This window comes from Oncorhynchus gorbuscha, linkage group LG02 (assembly GCF_021184085.1).
Source record: "Oncorhynchus gorbuscha isolate QuinsamMale2020 ecotype Even-year linkage group LG02, OgorEven_v1.0, whole genome shotgun sequence".
In the NCBI taxonomy this organism is placed as follows: domain Eukaryota; kingdom Metazoa; phylum Chordata; class Actinopteri; order Salmoniformes; family Salmonidae; genus Oncorhynchus; species Oncorhynchus gorbuscha.
This window is the reverse complement of record NC_060174.1, coordinates 38,823,715-38,842,993: the sequence shown is the minus strand read 5'-3', so window position 1 is coordinate 38,842,993 and position 19,279 is coordinate 38,823,715. Positions and strand designations below refer to the sequence as shown.

General features: G+C 41.8%; 1 protein-coding gene across 2 annotated transcripts in view; it reads left to right on the top strand.

Moving 5' to 3' along the window:
* Window positions 1-19,279, top strand: part of LOC124002119 (low-density lipoprotein receptor class A domain-containing protein 3-like) — a 120,526-nt gene that overhangs the window by 37,889 nt on the left and 63,358 nt on the right. Inside the window, exons 1-2 of one of the 2 annotated variants that reach the window (XM_046309412.1) lie at window positions 2,758-2,777; window positions 16,349-16,495. In XM_046309412.1, coding sequence (XP_046165368.1) covers window positions 16,408-16,495 — 88 coding nt within the window. In that variant the 5' untranslated portion in view covers window positions 2,758-2,777; window positions 16,349-16,407. Of the gene's footprint in view, window positions 1-2,757; window positions 2,778-16,348; window positions 16,496-19,279 lie in introns of those variants that run through there. The other variant, XM_046309402.1, reaches the window with a different exon arrangement.

Here is a 19,279-nt window from a genome sequence, read left to right as displayed (position 1 = left end):
CACGAGGCGATGTATATTCTTTAGCTGTCCGTCTGGAAATAATGTCCGGGTAAATCTCAACCAAAATATCCGGTCGGAGACTTGAACAAATGGCTTGTCTCTTCTTCGTTTGACCAAGAAACAAAGCCTAGGCAAATGACAAGACTGTTGAGTTTGTGTGGAGGCTGTAGGTATTGCAACCTCAGCCCAATTTATTGTGGTTCGCCTTTATCAATGGGTTGAAGTAGCGGATGGATATATATTTCCATTTTCAGTGATCAGATTTTCCTGAGCTTTTCGATGAAACGCACGTTCTGTTATAGTCACAGCCGTGATTTAACCAGTTTTATAAATGTCTGAGTGTTTTCTATCCACACATACTAATCATATGCATATACTATATTCCTGGCATGAGCAGCAGGGCGCTGAAATGTTGCGCGATTTTTAACAGAATGTTCGAAAAAGTAGGGGGTAGGCTTAACAGGTTAAAACTAAGCACATTAATCTGCTTTACAAGGGCCTAACTGGCATACATAAGCAGTGCATGAGACTCATGTTTGGGGAAGATACTTTTCACCATAAATATGCACCTTTTTATAATAAAAGCATTACATTCATAATCTTATTTGCGGTCACTTTTGATAAAGGTGTTTTCCCGCTAATGGAACATTGGTGCTTATAGCCTACTGCCATAGCCTAATAGTTTATCAACATTTTAAGCTAAATGTTCTGATCTGTTACATCAGCCACATTGCGTAAAAAAAGTTTTTTTTGATGCTAGTGGTTGTATTCATTTGTGATCTATTGCATCTAACAAATGTCCCAGACTATGTTTGGAAAATGTATTTCTCGCACAGAATAGAATAGGTCGACTTTTGTACTATGGGGCATAGCAGTTGCGTCCCTGATGTGTCTGTCTTCACTTTTAGCCTGTGAGAAAGACCCGATCACTTGATGGAGAGCCATGTAAGTGAGAGGCGCTTTGTATTGCACAGTGCTCAGGGAGGATGGCACAACGCAGCACTCCGGTCCACAAAAGGCATTGATTTTTTTAGGGTGCATTACGTTCACAAAGGGGATGCCACCGTGAAATTCGAGGCATTATCAAGTGCTTGTCAAACTGTGAATGAGAGACTGTTGGAGTGTGTACAGCCTCCGCAAAAACAAAGCAGAGCTAATGCCTTTCAAGCAACTTTTTTTCTTATTTGCAATTTATTAAAAATCCAAACATATAGCCTGACATTTGTAGAACAACTAAATGTATAACTCTAATAACTCATTAGTAACACTAAATTAAGCATATAGGGAGTACCTATTTTAACTGCTCAACACAGAATAGCCGCATGTGTGCACTTCCTCAAATCATTTGGAGATAATATTGATATTTTATTCAATTGTATTATTCAAATTATAAAATAATGCCACAAAATTCTAAGCAGGTCTTGTCTGCTAAATGAACTAGTGTAGCTCACAGCCATTTGGCCTAGCCAGATCAGGACATAACATAAGGACAACTCAGAGTATGTGATTGTTTTCTTCTGAAATAGGCTACATTTTCTTAATCTCATGCTTCTTTAGACCTGTTTACAATAAATAATGGATTTATTGTGAAGGTGTAGGCTATACTACATGGATGTATTCAACATTTTTTCAATGAATGTGTTCATGTTAATTAACGGTCAATTACTGTGAGATCAACAGTTAATTGCTTGACAATCACTGACTGACGAAATGTAGTGACCCCACAGCCCAGTTTATTCACGGCAAACACACCTGAACACACTTAACAAGATAAAGGACAGGAAGAGTTTTGATGCTGAGAATTGAATGTATATCATTTTTAATAACATTCCTAGAGCATTCTCTGAGCATTACAAAAGTTTATTGTTGAAAGTTTTCTTAATGTTCTCGGAGAAATTTGAGAACATGACTTTAATTAGAATCATGAGGAAACATGTAGGATACATTATGCTGACGTACTGAAATTCCCACAGAAGAATGTTGTTTCATAATGTTGTTTGGAACAATTTGAGAACTTAACTTTAAATTTAACAATGAGGAAACCTGTAGGAAACATTATGCTGAAATTCCCACAGGAGAACATTGTTTCTTAACATTATCTGAATTATTTGGGCACATTCCCAAATACAAACCAGTTTGAGAACATTACCAAAATTGAAATGAAGTGTAACCACGTTTAAACATAAAAAAGTAATAATCAGTAATGTCAATGTCCTTAATGTGCTGAGAATGATCCAAAGCCAAGCAACTATCCTGCACCATTCCCAAAAAGCTGTGGGAAGGTTGTATGTAAAATAACCATAGGACAATCACACTCTCATCAAGTTTTAAGAAACATATTGTTCTCAGAACATTATGTGCTAGCTGTGACGCTGTTAATGTGCACTTTATTGGGGTTGTTTTATAACTCGGGCGCCCTTTTTATTTTCCTGTGAACCTTGCCCCTACCAGAGATAACTTATTGCAGGGAGCGAGCAAAGCGCAGAGCAGCCTCTGGGATAAGTTCATTTGCCCTGGGGAGTGCGAACAAACGATCCAATTTGCCAAAGTCGTATTCGTGTTCGTAATGCGGGTGAGTTACCATCACTCTGACATCCACAAGTTCGAACCAGCTGTATGTAATAACACAAGAAACGTTCTGGGCTAATGATTTAAGAAATAACCAATAAAAACAAAATACTGCAATGTTGCTTAGCAGGTAGAAGCAGAGCTGCCATGTCTGTCGGCGCCATCTTACTTATTATCCCACCTCTAGTGAGAGAACTTCTGCTATACAGGTACATTGCTGTGTGTGGGCGCGGCAGTGAGCGTGGTTGGGTGTGCATGTGTAAATAGAGACATCAGGGAGTCTTGGCTGGAGACGCCAAGGTCACATCAGAAGAGGGCTGACTGATGCACAACTCTGCAGTCATCCCTCTCTTCTTTTTCTCCTCCCCTAACCTTCTCTTTCTTCCTCCTCAGCTCCTTTCTTCCTCCCTAGTCATCCCTCTCTCCTGCGTTGTTATTGGTCTGTACAGAGGGCAGGGAACACTGGGCACATGGCTCACGTATTGCTGCGTCAGAACGCATCAGAACGAGCAAAGTCAGGGTCCGGAATATATATATATATATATATATATATATATATATATATATATATACATATATATATATATATATATATATACATATATATTAGGTACTTTTGTACCTGTACTTTTGTACCTGTTATATATATCAATTGAAGTAGGAAGTTTACATACACTCAGGTTGGAGTCATTAAAACTCATTTTTCAACCACTCCACAAATGTATTTTTTGTAAACTATAGTTTTGGAAAGTCGGTTAGGACATCTCCTTTGACCCAAGTACATTTTCCAACTATTTTTTATAGACAGATTATTTCACTTATAATTTACTGTTTCACAATTCCAGTGGGTCAGAAGTTTACGTACACTAAGTTGACTGTGCCTTTAAACAGCTTGGAAAATTCCATAAAATGATGTCATGGCTTTAGAAGCTTCTGATAGGCGAATTTACATCATTTGAGTCAATTGGGGGTGTACCTGTGGATGTATTTCAAGGCTTACCTTCAAACTCAGTGCCTCTTTGCTTGACATCATGAGAATATCCAAATAAATCATCCAAGACCTCAGAAAGAAATTGTAGACCTCCACAAGCCTGGTTCATCCTTGGGAGCAATTTCCAAATGCCTGAAGGTACCACATTCATCTGTACAAACAATAGTATGCAAGTATTACCACCATGGGACCAAACAGTCCTCCTACCGCTCAGGAAGGAGACGCGTTCTGTCTCCTAGAGATGAACGTACTTTGCTGCGAAAAGTGCAAATCAATCCCAGAACAACAGCAAAGGACCTTGTGAAGATGCTGGAGGAAACACTTACAAAGTATCTGTAACCACAGTCAAACGAGTCCTATATCGACATAACCTGACAAGCCGCTCAGCAAGGAAGAAGCCACTGCTCCAAAACCGCCATAAAAAAGCCAGACTGCAACTGCACATGGGGACAAAGATTGTACCTTTTGGAAAAAATGTACTCTGGTCTGATTAAACAAAAATAGAACGATTGGCCATAATGACCATCGTTATGTTTTAGAGGAAAAAGGGGGAGGCTTGCAAGCCGAAGAACACCATCCCAATCATGAAGCATGGGGGTGGCAGCATCATGTTGTGGGGGTGCTTTGCTGCAGGAGGGACTGGTGCACTTCACAAAATAGATGGCATCATGAGGCTGAAAAATGATGTGGATATATTGAAGCAACATCTCAAGATATCAGTCAGGAAGTTAAAGCTTGGTCGCAAATGGGTCTTCCAAATGGACAATGACCCCAAGCATACTTCCAAAGTTGTGGCAAAATGGCTTAAGGACAACAACGTCAAGGTATTGGAGTGGCCATCACAAAGCCCTGACCTCAATCCTATAGAAAATTTGTGGGCAGAACTGAAAAGGTCTGCGCGAGCAAGGAGGCCTACATACCTGATTTAGTTACACCAGCTCTGTCAGGAGGAATGGGCCAACATTCACCCAACTTATTGTGGGAAGCTGGGAATAGAAACTGAAATAAATCCTTCTCTCTACTATTATTCTGACATTTCACAGTCTTAAAATAAAGTGGTGATCCTAACTGCCGTAAGATAGGGAATTTATACTAGGATTAAATGTCAGTAATTGTGAAATACTGAGTTTAAATGTAGTTGGCCAAGGTGTATGTGAACTTCCGACTTCAACTGTGTGTGTGTGTGTGTGTGTGTGTGTGTGTGTGTGTGTGTGTGTGTGTGTGTGTGTGTGTGTGTGTGTGTGTGTGTGTGTGTGTGTGTGTGTGTGTGTGTGTGTGTGTGTGTGTGTGTGTGTGTGTGTGTGTGTATATATATATATATATATATATATATATATATATATACACACACACACACATACACACACACACACACACACACACACACTTTTCACACCTCAAGTAAATAATGAAACATGTTCAATTTGGTTTAAATAATGCAAAAACAAAGTGTTGGAGAAGAAAGTAAAAGTGCAAAATGTGCTATGTAAGAATGCTAACGTTTAAGTTCCTTGTTCAGAACATGAGAACATATGAAAGCTGGTGTTTCCTTTTAACATGAGTCTTCAATATTCCCAGGAAAGAAGTTTCAGGTTGTAGTTATTATATGAATTATAGGACTATTTCCCTTTATACCATTTGTATTTCATTAACCTTTGACTATTGGATGTTCTTATAAGCACTTTAGTATTGCCAGTGTAATAGTATAGCTTCCGTCCCTCTAGTTAGCGCACGCTGGTTACACCAGCCTCATCTGGGGAGTTGATAGGCTTTGAAGTCATAAACAGCACAATGCTTGACACACAACGAAGAGCTGCTGGCAAAACGCACGAAAGTGCTGTTTGAATGAATGTTTATGCACCTACTTCTGCCTACCACCGCTCAGTCAGATACTTGTATGCTTGTATGCTCAGTCAGATTATATGCAACACAGGACACGCTAGATAATATCTAGTAATATCATCAACCATGTGTAGTTAACTAGTGATTATGATTGATTGTTTTTTATAAGATAAGTTTAATGCTAGCTAGCAACTTAATTTGGCTCACTGCATTCACGTAGCAGGCAGTCTCCTTGTGGAGTGCAATGAGAGAGAGGCAGGTCGTTATTGTGTTGGACTAGTTAACTGTACATCTGTTGTTCTGCCAATGAACAAGGCAGTTGGCCCACCGTTCCTAGGCCATCATTGAAAATAAGAATGTGTTCTTTAACTGACTTGCCTAGTTAAATAAAGGTATAAAAAAAAATCGGCGTCCAAAACTACCGATTTCGATTTTTATGAAAACTTGAAATCGGACCTAATTAATCGGCCATTCCGATTAATCGGTCGACCTCTAGTCTGAACCCTGTTCTGTGCAACTGGGTCCTGGACTTCCTGACGGGCTGCCCCCAGGTGGTAGGACACAACACCTTCACTTCTTCTGATCCTCAACACAGGGGCCCCACAAGGGTCCGTGCTCAACCCCCTCCTGTACTCCCTATTCAGCCATGACTGCGTGGCCACACACGCCTCCAACTCAATCATCAAGTTTGCTGACGACACAACAACAATGATGAGACAGCCTTCAGGGAGGAGGTGAGGGCCCTGGCCGGGTGCTGCCAGGAAAATAACATCTCCCTCAACGTCAACAAAATGAAGGAGCTGATCGTGGACCTCAGGAAACAGCCGAGGGGGTACACCGCTATCCACATTGACGGAACTTCAGTAGAGAAGGTGGAAAGCTTCAAGTTCCTCAGCATACACATCAGCAACAATCTAAAATGGTCCACCCACACAGACAGTGTGTTGTAGATTGAGCAACAGTGCCTCTTTAACCTCACGAGGCTGAAGAAATCCGGCTTAACCCCTAAGACCCTCACAAACATTTACTGATGCACAATTGAGAGCATCTTGTCGGGCTGTATCACCACCTGGTATGGCAACTGCACCGCCTGCAACTGCAGGGCTCTCCAGAGGGTGGTGTGGTCTGTCTAAAGCATCACTGGGAGCACATTGCCTGCCCTTCAGGACACCTACAGCACCCAATGTCTCAGGAATGCCAAAAAGATCATCAAGGACATCAACCACCCTAGCCACAGCTTGTTCATCCCGCTACCATCCAGAATGCGAGGTCATTACGGGTGCATCAAAACTGGGGCTGAGACAGAAGCTGTTTTCAATCTCAAGGCCATCAGACTGTTAAACAGCCATAACTAGCCGGCTACCTCCCGGTTACTCAACCCTAAACCCTAGAGGCTGCTGCCCCATGTACATAGACATGGAATCATTGGTCACTTTAATAATGGAACACTGGTCACTTTAGTAATGTTTACATACTGCTTTATTTATTTAATATGTATATACTGTATTCTATTCTACTGTATTTTAGTCATTGCCACTCCAACATTGCTCATCCTAATATTTATATTTATTAATTCCATTCTTTTACTTTTAGATTTGTGTGTATTGTTTTCAATTGTTAGATACTACTGCACTGTTGGAGCTAGGAACACAAGCATTACGCTACACCCGCAGTAACATCTGCTAAATGTGTGCATGTGACCAATACATTTTTATTTGATTTATGGACAGTATGTGAATAGAAAACATGTGTACATCAGTAGTTATATAAGATGAGCCATGAGGAGAATACAGTATCTACATATAAAGTGGGTAAAACAGTATGTAAACATTATTAAAGTGCCCAGTGTTCAATAACTCTATGTTCATAGGGCAGCAGTCTAAGTTGCAGGGTAGAGTATTGGCAGGGTAGTTGGCTAGAGATACTACTGCACGGCTAGTGACTGTGACTTAGGTTCAGTGCAGGGTACTGGGCGGAGGCTGGCTAGTGTTGACTGTTTAACAGTTTCATGGCCTGGAGATAAAAGCTGTTTATCAGCTTTGATGAACCTGTACTGTCTCTGCCTTACTAGATGGTAGCGAGGTAAACAGCCCGTATCCCGGGTGGATGGGGTCCTTGAGTTGTGTGTTAATTGTGTGTGTGTGTTGCAGCCAGTTGTTCTCTCTCTGTTTGTGGTGTCTTTAATTGACCAGGCCAAAGGTTGTCGGCTCATTTGTGATTCACTCCGTTGAGTCTAAGGAAGAGGAATGAGAATACTGTCCTTTCTCTATGAGCTGTCACATGCACACAATTTCACACATATTCACACACACACACAAAGACATACACGCACGCACACACATACACACAAACACACATAGGGCTCCAATTTCCCTCCATCACCCTCTGTGCTTCAGAAGCTCCTGATACAGCCAGCCCATTAAAATCAGTGTGTAATTGGAAAACAAGTTCCTGCATCTAGCCATAAAAAGCCAGGCTTATTCAGAGCTGTCCAATAATGACCCATCCCATAACTTATTCTTACTTTCCTCAAACACAAAAATCCCTTCCACATTTTCATTAGATTTGGAGTCTTGAAAATGTAACTTTGTCTGTATTTTCTCAATTGGGATGTGTGTGTGACACGACGTGGAGCTATGTTGTGGACCATTGTCTGCGGTAACTATGGGAGCGGAGTGTGTTTTCTCACCGACAGTGTGTGTCAATGCTAACATCAGTGCGACAGTAAATTGTATACACCCTTTGCTAAAATCCCCTCAGGAATTTTCTAACGCCATTCCAATCTATTCCTCACCTCTTCCTCCATCCAGATCAATGGCGGGGAGATATTTTAACCTAGCTGGGTCAAAGAGGCCACTTTAATGTCGGGTTATAGATTGAGGTTATAGATTGATTCAGCCCAGAACAGCTAGGCTAAGGATCAACGTGTGTGTGTGTGTGTGTGTGTGTGTGTGTGTGTGTGTGTGTGTGTGTGTGTGTGTGTGTGTGTGTGTGTGTGTGTGTGTGTGTGTGTGTGTGTGTGTGTGTGTGTGTGTGTGTGTGTGTGTGTGTGTGTGTGTGTGTGTGTGTGTGTGTGTGTGTGTGTGTGTGTCTGAGTGTAGGTCAATATCTTTGTGTAGTGTTAGTGCCAATCTAAGAAGTGTCAGTAGTGCTGCTGGGGTTTTCTGTTGCTAACAGTACCAGGCCATGGGGCAGTGGAGTAGCCTGTATCAAATCATAGTGATAAGCTAAACACACACACACACACACACACACACACACACACACACACACACACACACACACACACACACACACACACACACACACACACACACACACACACACACACACACACACACACACACACACACACACACACACACACACACACACACACACACACACACACACACACACACAGTCGCAGAGCAGCTCCAATGAACCCATTGCCTCTTGTCAAACAGCCTAGTTCCCTCAAGTCTATATGCATGTTGTGTGCATGTGCACCAATGTGGATTTGTGTTCTCGAGCTGTTAGAAACAACCCAGTGTAGCCATCCCACAAAATTCGCTGGCACGTTCTACTACCAATCAGAGAAATAGCAATTAGTATGCTACATAGGAAAGCTGTTGCTAGGTCAGGCTTTTATATCTCCCTTTCCCTCTCTCCCTCGATCCCTCTCTCCTTTTATTGAAAGAAACAAAGAGTATCTTGCATCACACCCTCTGAGAGGGTGAGGAGAGGAATGTTATATAGACATTTACCAGCTGTCAATCACTCAGATGTAGCACTGGGAGTGGCAGGATCTGAAGAGATTTATAACAAGTAGACAGGACTCTTTAGCTCTGGATCAGGAGTTATTTTTTGGATCAAATGGTCAGGGGAAAAAACACAGTTGTACAGTGAGGTTCTTGCCTAGTGTCACGCCTTGGTCTTAGTATTTTGTGTTTTCTTTAATTATTTGGTCAGGCCAGGGTGTGACATGGGTTATTGTGGTGTGTTTTTGTCTTGGGGTTTTGTGGGGTGTCTCCGTAGTCTATGGCTGCCTGAGGCGGTTCTCAATCAGAGTCAGGTGATTATCGTTGTCTCTGATTGGGAGCCATATTTAGGCAGCCATATTCTGTGAGTGTTTTGTGGGTGATTGTTCCTGTCTTTGTGTTTGCACCAGATAGGGCTGTTCCGGTTTTCATTATTTCATTTCGTTATTTTTGTAGTTTCTGTATTTATAGTTTTCCTTCATTAAAATATCATGAATCATCATCACGCTGCATTTTGGTCCGATCCTTGTTCTACCTCTTCGTCATTTGAGGAGATAGAAGAGAGCCGTTACACCTAGCACGTTTTCTGGGTGTCTGTGTAGGTGTGTTTGACGATGTACTCCGATTTAGTCTAATGAAACAAAGTGCGAACATTGTGTTCTGCCCTACAGAACACGTGGGTTGATGTTTTCACTGTTTCCGTGTGCTGATGAAAATAGAGGAAAACAGTTTGATGCTGTTACCAGTTAATTAATTATACAAAATGTTTAAAATACTGGACCTGTTGCACCTCAATAACAACAACAAAAGCATAGTCACTACAGGCAGCAACATTCTAACACAGCTCATAATCTATCTACTAAATCCAGTTTGTCAGCCTTAATTATAATCAGTGGTGGAAAAAGTAGATAATGACTCAAGTAAAAGTGCAAGTCACCCAGTAAAATATTACTTGAGTAAAAGTATTTTATTTGAAATATACTTAAGTATCAAAAGTAAATGTATTTGCTAAAATATACTTAGTATCAAAAGTAAAACTATTAAACATTTCAAATTCCTTATATTAAGCACACCAGATGGCCTCATTTAAAAAAAAACATGTTTTATTTACTAACAGATAGTTAGGGGCACACTCCAACACTCAGACATCATTTACAAACAAAGTATGTGCCATATCAGATGCAGTAGGGATGACCAGAGATGTTCTCTTGATAATTGTGTGAATTAGACCATTTTCCTGTCCTGCTAAGAATTCATAATGTAACGAGTACTTTGGGTGTCGGAAAATGTATGGTGTAAAAATGACATTATTAGAAATTAAGTGAAGTAAAGTTCCTCAAAAATGTAAATATTAAGTACTACTTAAGTAGTACTTTCAAGTATTTGTATTTAAGTACTTTACACCACTGATTATAACACAGGCCTATTTATAAATTGGACTCTTACAACTTTGTATTCCTCCCCTAGTTTGGTCCAGGTTGGGTTGCTGAGTGAAACTGTGGATGCGTCCCAAATGACCCCTATTTCGCACACTACTTTTGACCAGAGACCTATGGGCCCTGGTCGATCGTAGTGCACTGTACAGTATTGGGAATAGGGTGCTATCTGGGACACATCCTGGTGTCCTTAAGTTATTATTTGTATGACTATAGAGTAGTGTTGTTTGTTATTATACTATGGGTGGGTCTAATCTTGAATGCTGGTTGGTTTAAACTGCATTCCAGCCGGTGTCTATGCCACAAGTTTCCACCAGCTAAATCTATGATGTTAAAATGCCTATTTACTCTGTTCCATCTGACTGCGCAATCCACTGTCTCATCAGCCCAGGCAAGTGATTTGTAAACTTTATCTCCTCTATAAAAAGCATCTAGACATTATCTCACATTTCCTTTAGACTAACATTTAGTTTTCAACAGTGGAGATTTGTATAAACCTTGCTGGTTGTCTCTCCGACATTTGCAAAATTGTTTCAATATTCAAATTCGATCTCCAGCTGTCCCATAGTAATGAACATGTTGGAAGTTCGGACGAGACAGACAGGCAGGGTTTCTCAGCCAGTCGAAATCATGAATCAGCTGGCATCATTTTTATGGATAGACAAAGTAAAATGTAAATTGAAAAAAGGTAAAACGAAACTAAGTGCAACTAGTTTGCAGTCTTTCCAGTTTCAGTTTGAAGTGATTGTTAGCTGTGTTGTTGGCTAGCTCCTTTCAACAGTGTCCTGATGAGTGAGCACATGTTCTATGCCAGGTGAAATCGTGCCTCATTAGCTCATTGTTATGGATGTATCCAAATAAATGTCACGAGAAAACACCTTAAACAAATGCAATTGCAGCTACTGTGCTGTTATTCTGGCTGCGCTTTTTGACGTGACTGTAAGTCAGCTGTAGTTGGCTAGTTAGCAAGCAAAGGGTAAGAACGTTGCCAGCCATTATGGCAATGGAACATTTAGAACGAATGACTGGGTCGCGTCCATAGATACAGAACGAAAGGCTGAATGACTGGGTCGCGTCCATAGATACAGAACGAAAGGCTGAATGACTGGGTAGCGTCTCTCTAGCAACCAAACCGGATAGAATGAACTACCCGCTGGCTTGGGTAGCCACCCTAGATGTGTGTCGGGACTATATCTTGTGGAAGGATGAAATAGAATTTATACATTCCTCAAAATAACATTTTTAATGAAAATATGTAAATAATTATTTGAATATGTTGGTATACCGTTGTATAAAAGTGATAATACTCTTGATGCCTGTGTTTGGAGAATATATTGGCATGGGCCTAACTACATCCGTGCCAATACAGTTGAAGTCGGAAAGTGGTCGAAAGGAGTGGTCGAAAAACGAGTTTTAATGACTCCAACCTAAGTGTATGTAAACTTACAACTTCAACTCTATATCCTCCAAACACCGGCCTCTCGGGCATTATCACTTAAGTGCGTCCTTCCCCACCACAGTGTCAGAGCCCAGCCAGCCAGCCCAGCAGCACATGGTTTACATTCTAACTCATTAGTCTATTGCTGGAGTGTATCAACAAGTTCTGCCCTATCCCACTTATTAAAGATCAGACAGGGTCATTTCCATGTAAAAGACCCATGAGCAGCAACATGTGAAATTCTTAGGATCATGTTAAATTGGCTGTCAAATGAAAGCTAAGAGTCTATATTCCTTTGAAATTAAGGTACAGTATATACAGTGGGGAGAACAAGTATTTGATACACTGCCGATTATGACAGTTTTCCTACTTACAAAGCATGTAGAAGTCTGTCATTTTTACCATAGGTACACTTTAACGATGAGAGACGGAATCTGAAACAAAAATCCAGAAAATCACATTGTATGATTTTTAAGTAATTAATTTGTATTTTATTACATTTACATTACATTTAAGTCATTTAGCAGACACTCTTATCCAGAGCGACTTACAAATTGGTGCATTCACCTCATGACATCGAGTAGAACAGTCACTTTACAATAGTGCATCTAAATCTGAAAGGGGGGGGTGAGAGGGATACTTATCCTATCCTAGGTATTCCTTAAAGAGGTGGGGTTTCAGGTGTCTCCGGAAGGTGGTGATTGACTCCACTGTCCTGGCGTCGTGAGGGAGTTTGTTCCACCATTGGGGGGCCAGAGCAGCGAACAGTTTTGACTGGGCTGAGCGGGAGCTGCATGACATAAGTATTTGATACATTAGAAAAGCAGAACTTAATATTTGGTACAGAAACTTTTGTTTGCAATTACAGAGACCATACGTTTCCTGTAGTTCTTGACCAGGTTTGCACACACTGCAGCAGGGATTTTGGCCCACTCCTCCATACAGACCTTCTCCAGATCCTTCAGGTTTCGGGGCTGTTGCTGGGCAAAACGGACTTTCAGCTCCCTCCAACGATTTTCTATTGGGTTCAGGTCTGGAGACTGGCTTGGCCACTCCAGGACCTTCAGAAGCTTCTTACGGAGCCACTCCTTAGTTGCCCTGGCTGTGTGTTTTGGGTCATTGTCATGCTGGAAGACCCAGCCACAACCCATCTTCAATGCTCTTACTGAGGGAAGGAGGTTGTTGGCCAAGATCTCTCGATACATGGCCCCATCCATCCTCCCCTCAATACGGTGTAGTCGTCCTGTCCCCTTTGCAGAAAAGCATCCCCAAAGAATGATGTTTCCACCTCCATACTTCACGGTTGGGATGGTGTTCTTGGGGTTATACTCCTCCTTCTTCTTCCTCCAAACACGGCGAGTGGAGTTTAGAGCAAAAAGCTCTATTTTTGTCTCATCAGATCACATGACCTTCTTCCATTCCTCCTCTGGATCATCCAGATGGTCATTGGCAAACTTCAGACGGGCCTGGACATGCGCTGGCTTGAGCAGGGGGACCTTGCGTGCGCTGCAGGATTTTAGTCCATGACGGTGTAGTGTGTTACTAATGGTTTTCTTTGAGACTGTGGTCCCAGCTCTCTTCAGGTCGTGCCGTGTAGTTCTGGGCTGATCCCTCACCTTCCTCATGATCATTGATGCCCCACGAGGTGAGATCTTGCATGGAGCCCTAGACCGAGGGTGATTGACTGTCATCTTGAACTTCTTCCATTTTCTAAGAATTGCGCCAACAACCTGCTTGCCTATTGTCCTGTAGCCCATCCCAGCCTTGTGCAGGTCTAAAATGTTATCCCTGATGTCCTTACACAGCTATCTGGTCTTGGCCATTGTGGAAAGGTTGGAGTCTGTTTGATTGAGTGCGTGGACAGGTGTCTTTTATACAGGTAACGTGTTCAAACAGGTGCAGTTAATACAGGTAATGAGTGGAGAACAGGAGGGCTTCTTAAAGAAAAACTAACAGGTCTGTGAGAGCCGGAATTCTTACTGGTTGGTAGGTGATCAAATACTTATGTCATGCAATAAAATGCAAATGAATTACTTAAAAATCATACAATGTGATTTTCTGGATTTTTGTTTTAGATTCCATCTCTCGCAGTTGAAGTGTACCTATGATAAAAATGACAGACCTCTACGTGCTTTGTAAGTAGGAAACACTGCCGATTTTGCAGGTTATCAAATACTTGTTCTTCCCACTGTATATGATTTGGGACGAGTCGGACTGCAGAGGGACGGAAAAGCTGCCAGCAAATGCTCTACATATGTGGGAACTCCTTCAATAATGTTGGGAAAGCATTCCAGGTGAAGCTGGTTGAGATAATGCCAAGAGTGTGCAAAGCTGTCATCAAGGCAAAGCGTGGCTATTTGAATAAATATATTTTGATTTGTTTAACACTTTTTTGGTTTCTAAATGATTCTAATATGTGTTATTTCCTAGTTTTGATGTCTTCACTATTATTATACAATGTAGAAAACAGTAAAATAAAGAAAACCCTTGAATGAGTAGTTTGTTCTAAAACTTTGGACTGGTAGTGTGTACTTTTTCCCACAGTTGTCCATCCTAAAAATGAGGAATAAGCAAAGGCTTTCATTTCTGGTCATAGAAATGGAAAATGGCTCTTAGAAAACATCTACCAGAAAAGTCTTAAAAGGTATGAGAAACGTATGAAAACATAAGATGTTGAAGTAAAGACCCCTGACGAATATCAACACTTATATTTAGTTTCAGATACATTTCTCTGCCTTCTCTCAGTTCAAATTCCATTACTTAAAAAACACATATCGTTAAGATATTTTCTAATTTCTCTCCGTCACGAGGAGGGAGGATAATGGAAGTTCACAGAAGTAAGAATTAAAGATAGACCTACATTTTTGTTTATGAATTATTAAGTAATTAAAACTAAATTCCGTTACCAAATAAAATACATGTAGGGTATAGTTCAGTACAGTAAGGTAAAGTAGAGTTCAGTACACTACACAGTAGAGAACACTAGAGTTGAGTACACAGAATGTACTGAACTCTGCTGTACTGTACAAAACTTTACTGTACTCTATTGTACTCTACTGTGCTGTACATTGATGTCCAGACTTGTGAAACAGAGATGTCTATGATTGGTTTAGATTTGGTCCAGACCGGACCAACCAAATGTGGTCTTGTTTGGGGGCAGAGCTCATTAAAAGAATAGCCAGTGTGTATAATAATACCCAAATATGCAAAGGAGGATATTGCATATTTATACATTTCTGTACCTATTTAAAATTACTTCTTTAAAATTACTTCTGTGTAGTACAGATCAGGGACCCATGATGAAATTCTGTTGCCGCAATTCCGTCACCGGGTGTAAATCCACTTCACCCCCATTCATTCTGCAAACATCTGTAACTCCTAATTTGGAGCAGAGATCTAACAGAGTTTTTGGGAAGCGTGGACACAAAAACTGAGGGAGATTTTACCATAATTCTGTTACCAAACTTTGCATCTGCACAGTTCTTTCAGTAAATGTGTTATGTTCAGTGTAAATTGTTAAATGTAGTCATTGTGCATAGAGTTGTATGGTTTGTTAAACTTTGAAATCTATGTTTTTTGTTTGGCATACTGTCTGGCAAATCTGAGTGTCTGCTACTGTTATTGTGGACTTGCCCACAGGCCACTGTGCTTCTCTGCTGCTCTGCTTGTGGATAAATGGATTATACAATGGAAGAGCTTTGCAAATGTACTTGATGCCATACATACCCATATTGTCTTCTAAGGCAAATGGGTCATAGTCTCCATAGGAATCTAGAAAGGAGTCTTCACTATGCAATGATGCACGCAAGTTTTGCAAGTTTTGTCGTATTTAGCGATAGGGAAATCAGATAGAAAATGTGTGTGTGCGCTTGATGTGTGTGTGTGTGCTTGATGTGTGTGTGTGCGCTTGATGTGTGTGTCCTTATCTGCCCTTCTTTATATTAGCCAGCAGTAGACTGACTCAGAGACTGACTGTTATCACCATGTGACCCTTTCATACTTTCATATTGGTATTCATGATGCTATCCTCTGTTTTTATGTCCTGCCTAGATACTGATATAGGAATGGCTTTAATATTTTCCATTTGGAGATAATAATAGCCTGCCTTTTGACTGTGAGATTATTATCTTTTGAATGCAATATTCTTCTACCGTTCAAGTTCTTAGATTGTAACAATATTTCCCTCTTCCTCTTCCACTTCATCTTCTTCCCCATCCTCGTCCTCTTCCTCATCTTTCCCATCCTCTTCCTCATCATCCTCATCCTCCTCCTCTCCCCTCCACCCCTCTCCTCCATTTTCTCCTTTCCTCCTCCCGCTCCTCCTCTCCCACAGAGAGCCAGCTCCTTCCGGGGAACAACTTCACCACAGAGTGTAACATCCCAGGGAACTTCATGTGTGGGGACGGGAAGTGTGTCCCAGGCGGGTGGCAGTGTGACGGACTGCCCGACTGCTTCGACAAGAGCGACGAGAAAGGCTGCCGTGAGTACAGCTCCCTTTCACCATCTCCACTTTCTAATTCTCTCTCATTCTCTCTCTCTCTCTAAGCATTTTAAGGGTTACCAGAGACCAGGTTTAGTCCTGCGCTTCTTGCTTCTCCCCTTCTTTCTTGTCTAGCCCCCCTCACTCCCATCCCCCTATCCAACAAACCCATAGCCCCAGTTTAGCACTTGGGGAAACTTCATACCATCAAAGCAATGGACGATTACGCCTGTGTGTAGAAATAGCACATTATAATACTACTGTAACACCACGGTAATATAATCCAGTAAAGTCATGATCCTACTAGTGTTGCTTGGCTTTGATCTTTATTGAGCTTTCGTCTATCCTGCTACCTCTCTCGCTCTCGCTCTCTCGCCCCTCTCTCTCTCTATCTCCGCTCTCCCCCCTTTATCCCCCCTCTCCACATAAAGATGGGAATGTTGATAAGCATTGACTTTGAGCTCCTGACATATTTAAAGAGGCAATCAGCAGTAGAAACAATAACAAAGCATTTCCCTGACTCTGTTTTGGTAAAAAGCAGAGGGATGGGGCTGGAGAAATGTAACCACTCTCAAATTCATAGACAGAGCGATGGATGCAAGGACTGACCATCCATGATATCCAAATGATAGTTTTAGTCATGTTTTGGGCCTATATACAGTGTTTGTAAATAAAGTAAATGTACACACACATTGGAGTAAAACAACCTTATATTTTGGGTTCTGATGGGTGTAAGTCAGTTTAACTAAGCACCTGAGGCCTTTCTAAGTTATATTCTTCAAGAATCAATGGGTACATATCGTGAATTAACTTGTACAAAAATGGATGTAGCAATTGCGGATTACCCCTTTAAGGGGAACTCCCATCTCATGTCGATGCATCGACACCCCCACCACACCCCGTCTCATTCTCCCATGTCTACAAGTATCCCATTTCTCTCTCTCTCTATCTCTCTTGCTCGCTCTTGCTCTTGCTCTCTCTCTCTCCCCCTCTCTTCATCTCCAGGTGGGTTTTCCCCCTCATTCCCTCTCTCTCTCTCCCCCTCTCTTCATCTCCAGGTGGGTTTTCCCCCTCATTCCCCTCTGACTGTTACCCTACCTTTCACTCACCTAATTATTTTTCTCCAATTAAGGAACATGTTTCCTCCTCATGTTGGGTGGGACGGGTGTTAGGTCCCTGCCAAACATCTACTCACCCCCTTCCCTTCTGGTTCTGCTGAGACTTTAAGACGCCTCTGGGAAATGTACATGTGGCTCAGCCCCAGTTTACACACCCTCCTAACTCGCATAACCCAATGCTCACACACACACACACACACACACACACACACACACACACACACACACACACACACACACACACACACACACACACACACACACACACACACACACACACACACACACACACACACACACACACACACACACACACACACACACACACACACACACACACACACACACGTAGCTCAGTTGGTAGAGCATGGCGCTTGTAACGCCAGGGTAGTGGGTTCGATCCCCGGGACCACCCATACGTAGAATGTATGCACACATGACTGTAAGTCGCTTTGGATAAAAGCGTCTGCTAAATGGCATATATTATTATTATTATTATTATTATATTACACACACACACACACACACACACACACACACACACACACACACACACACACACACACACACACACTGCCCTACCCCTTGTCCTCTCCTTCCATCCCTTCTTCGCCAACACTCTCTCTGTTTGCTGTGGCAGCTCAGAGAGTCACCAGACAACTCCAATTTTGCCAACGGGACCCTGATTCCCAAGATGACACGTCACACTGGAGTTGTTCTCTCTTTCTCTCTCGCTCTCTCTCTCTCTCTATTTGTCTCGGTCTCTCTCTTTGTCTCTCTCTTTGTCTCTCTCTGTCTCGGTCTCTCTCTTTGTTTCTCTCTTTGTCTCTCTCTGTCTCGGTCTCTCTCTCTGTCTCGGTCTCTCTCTCTGTCTCTCTCTCTGTCTCTCTATTTGTCTCTCTGTCTCTCTCTCTGTCTCTCTATTTGTCTCTCTATTTGTCTCTCTCTCTGTCTCTCTCTCTGTCTCTCTGTTTGTCTCTCTGTCTCTCTCTCTGTCTCTCTATTTGTCTCTCTATTTGTCTCTCTATTTGTCTCTCTCTCTCTCTCTCTGTCTCTGTCTCTCTCTCTCTGTCTCTGTCTCTCTATTTCTCTCTCTCTGTCTCTCTATTTCTCTCTCTCTCTCTCTCTCTCTCTCTCTCTCTCTCTCTCTCTCTCTCTCTCTCTCTCTCTCTCTCTCTCTCTCTCTCTCTCTCTCTCTCTCTGTCTCTGTCTCTGTCTCTGTATGTCTCTGTCTCTGTCTCTGTCTCTGTCTCTCTATTTGTCTCTCTATTTGTCTCTCTATTTGTCTCTCTATTTCTCTCTCTATTTGTCTCTCTCTCTCTCTCTCTCTCTCTCTCTCTCTCTCTCTCTCTCTCTCTCTCTCTCTCTCTCTCTCTCTGTCTCTCTCTTTGTCTCTGTCTCTGTCTCTCTCTTTGTCTCTGTCTCTCTATTTGTCTCTCTATTTGTCTCTCCATTTGTCTCTCTGTCTCTGTATTTGTCTCTCTCTCTCTCTCTCTCTCTCTCTCTCTCTCTCTCTCTCTCTCTCTCTCTCTCTCTCTCTCTCTCTCTCTCTCTCTCTCTCTCTCTCCAGTACAACTTTTTTGGACAGAATTGTCCTCCTCCCTCCTTTCCTCTCTCAGCCTGAGGTCTCTGTAATCCATCTAACCCATCCCCTTCACTTCCATCA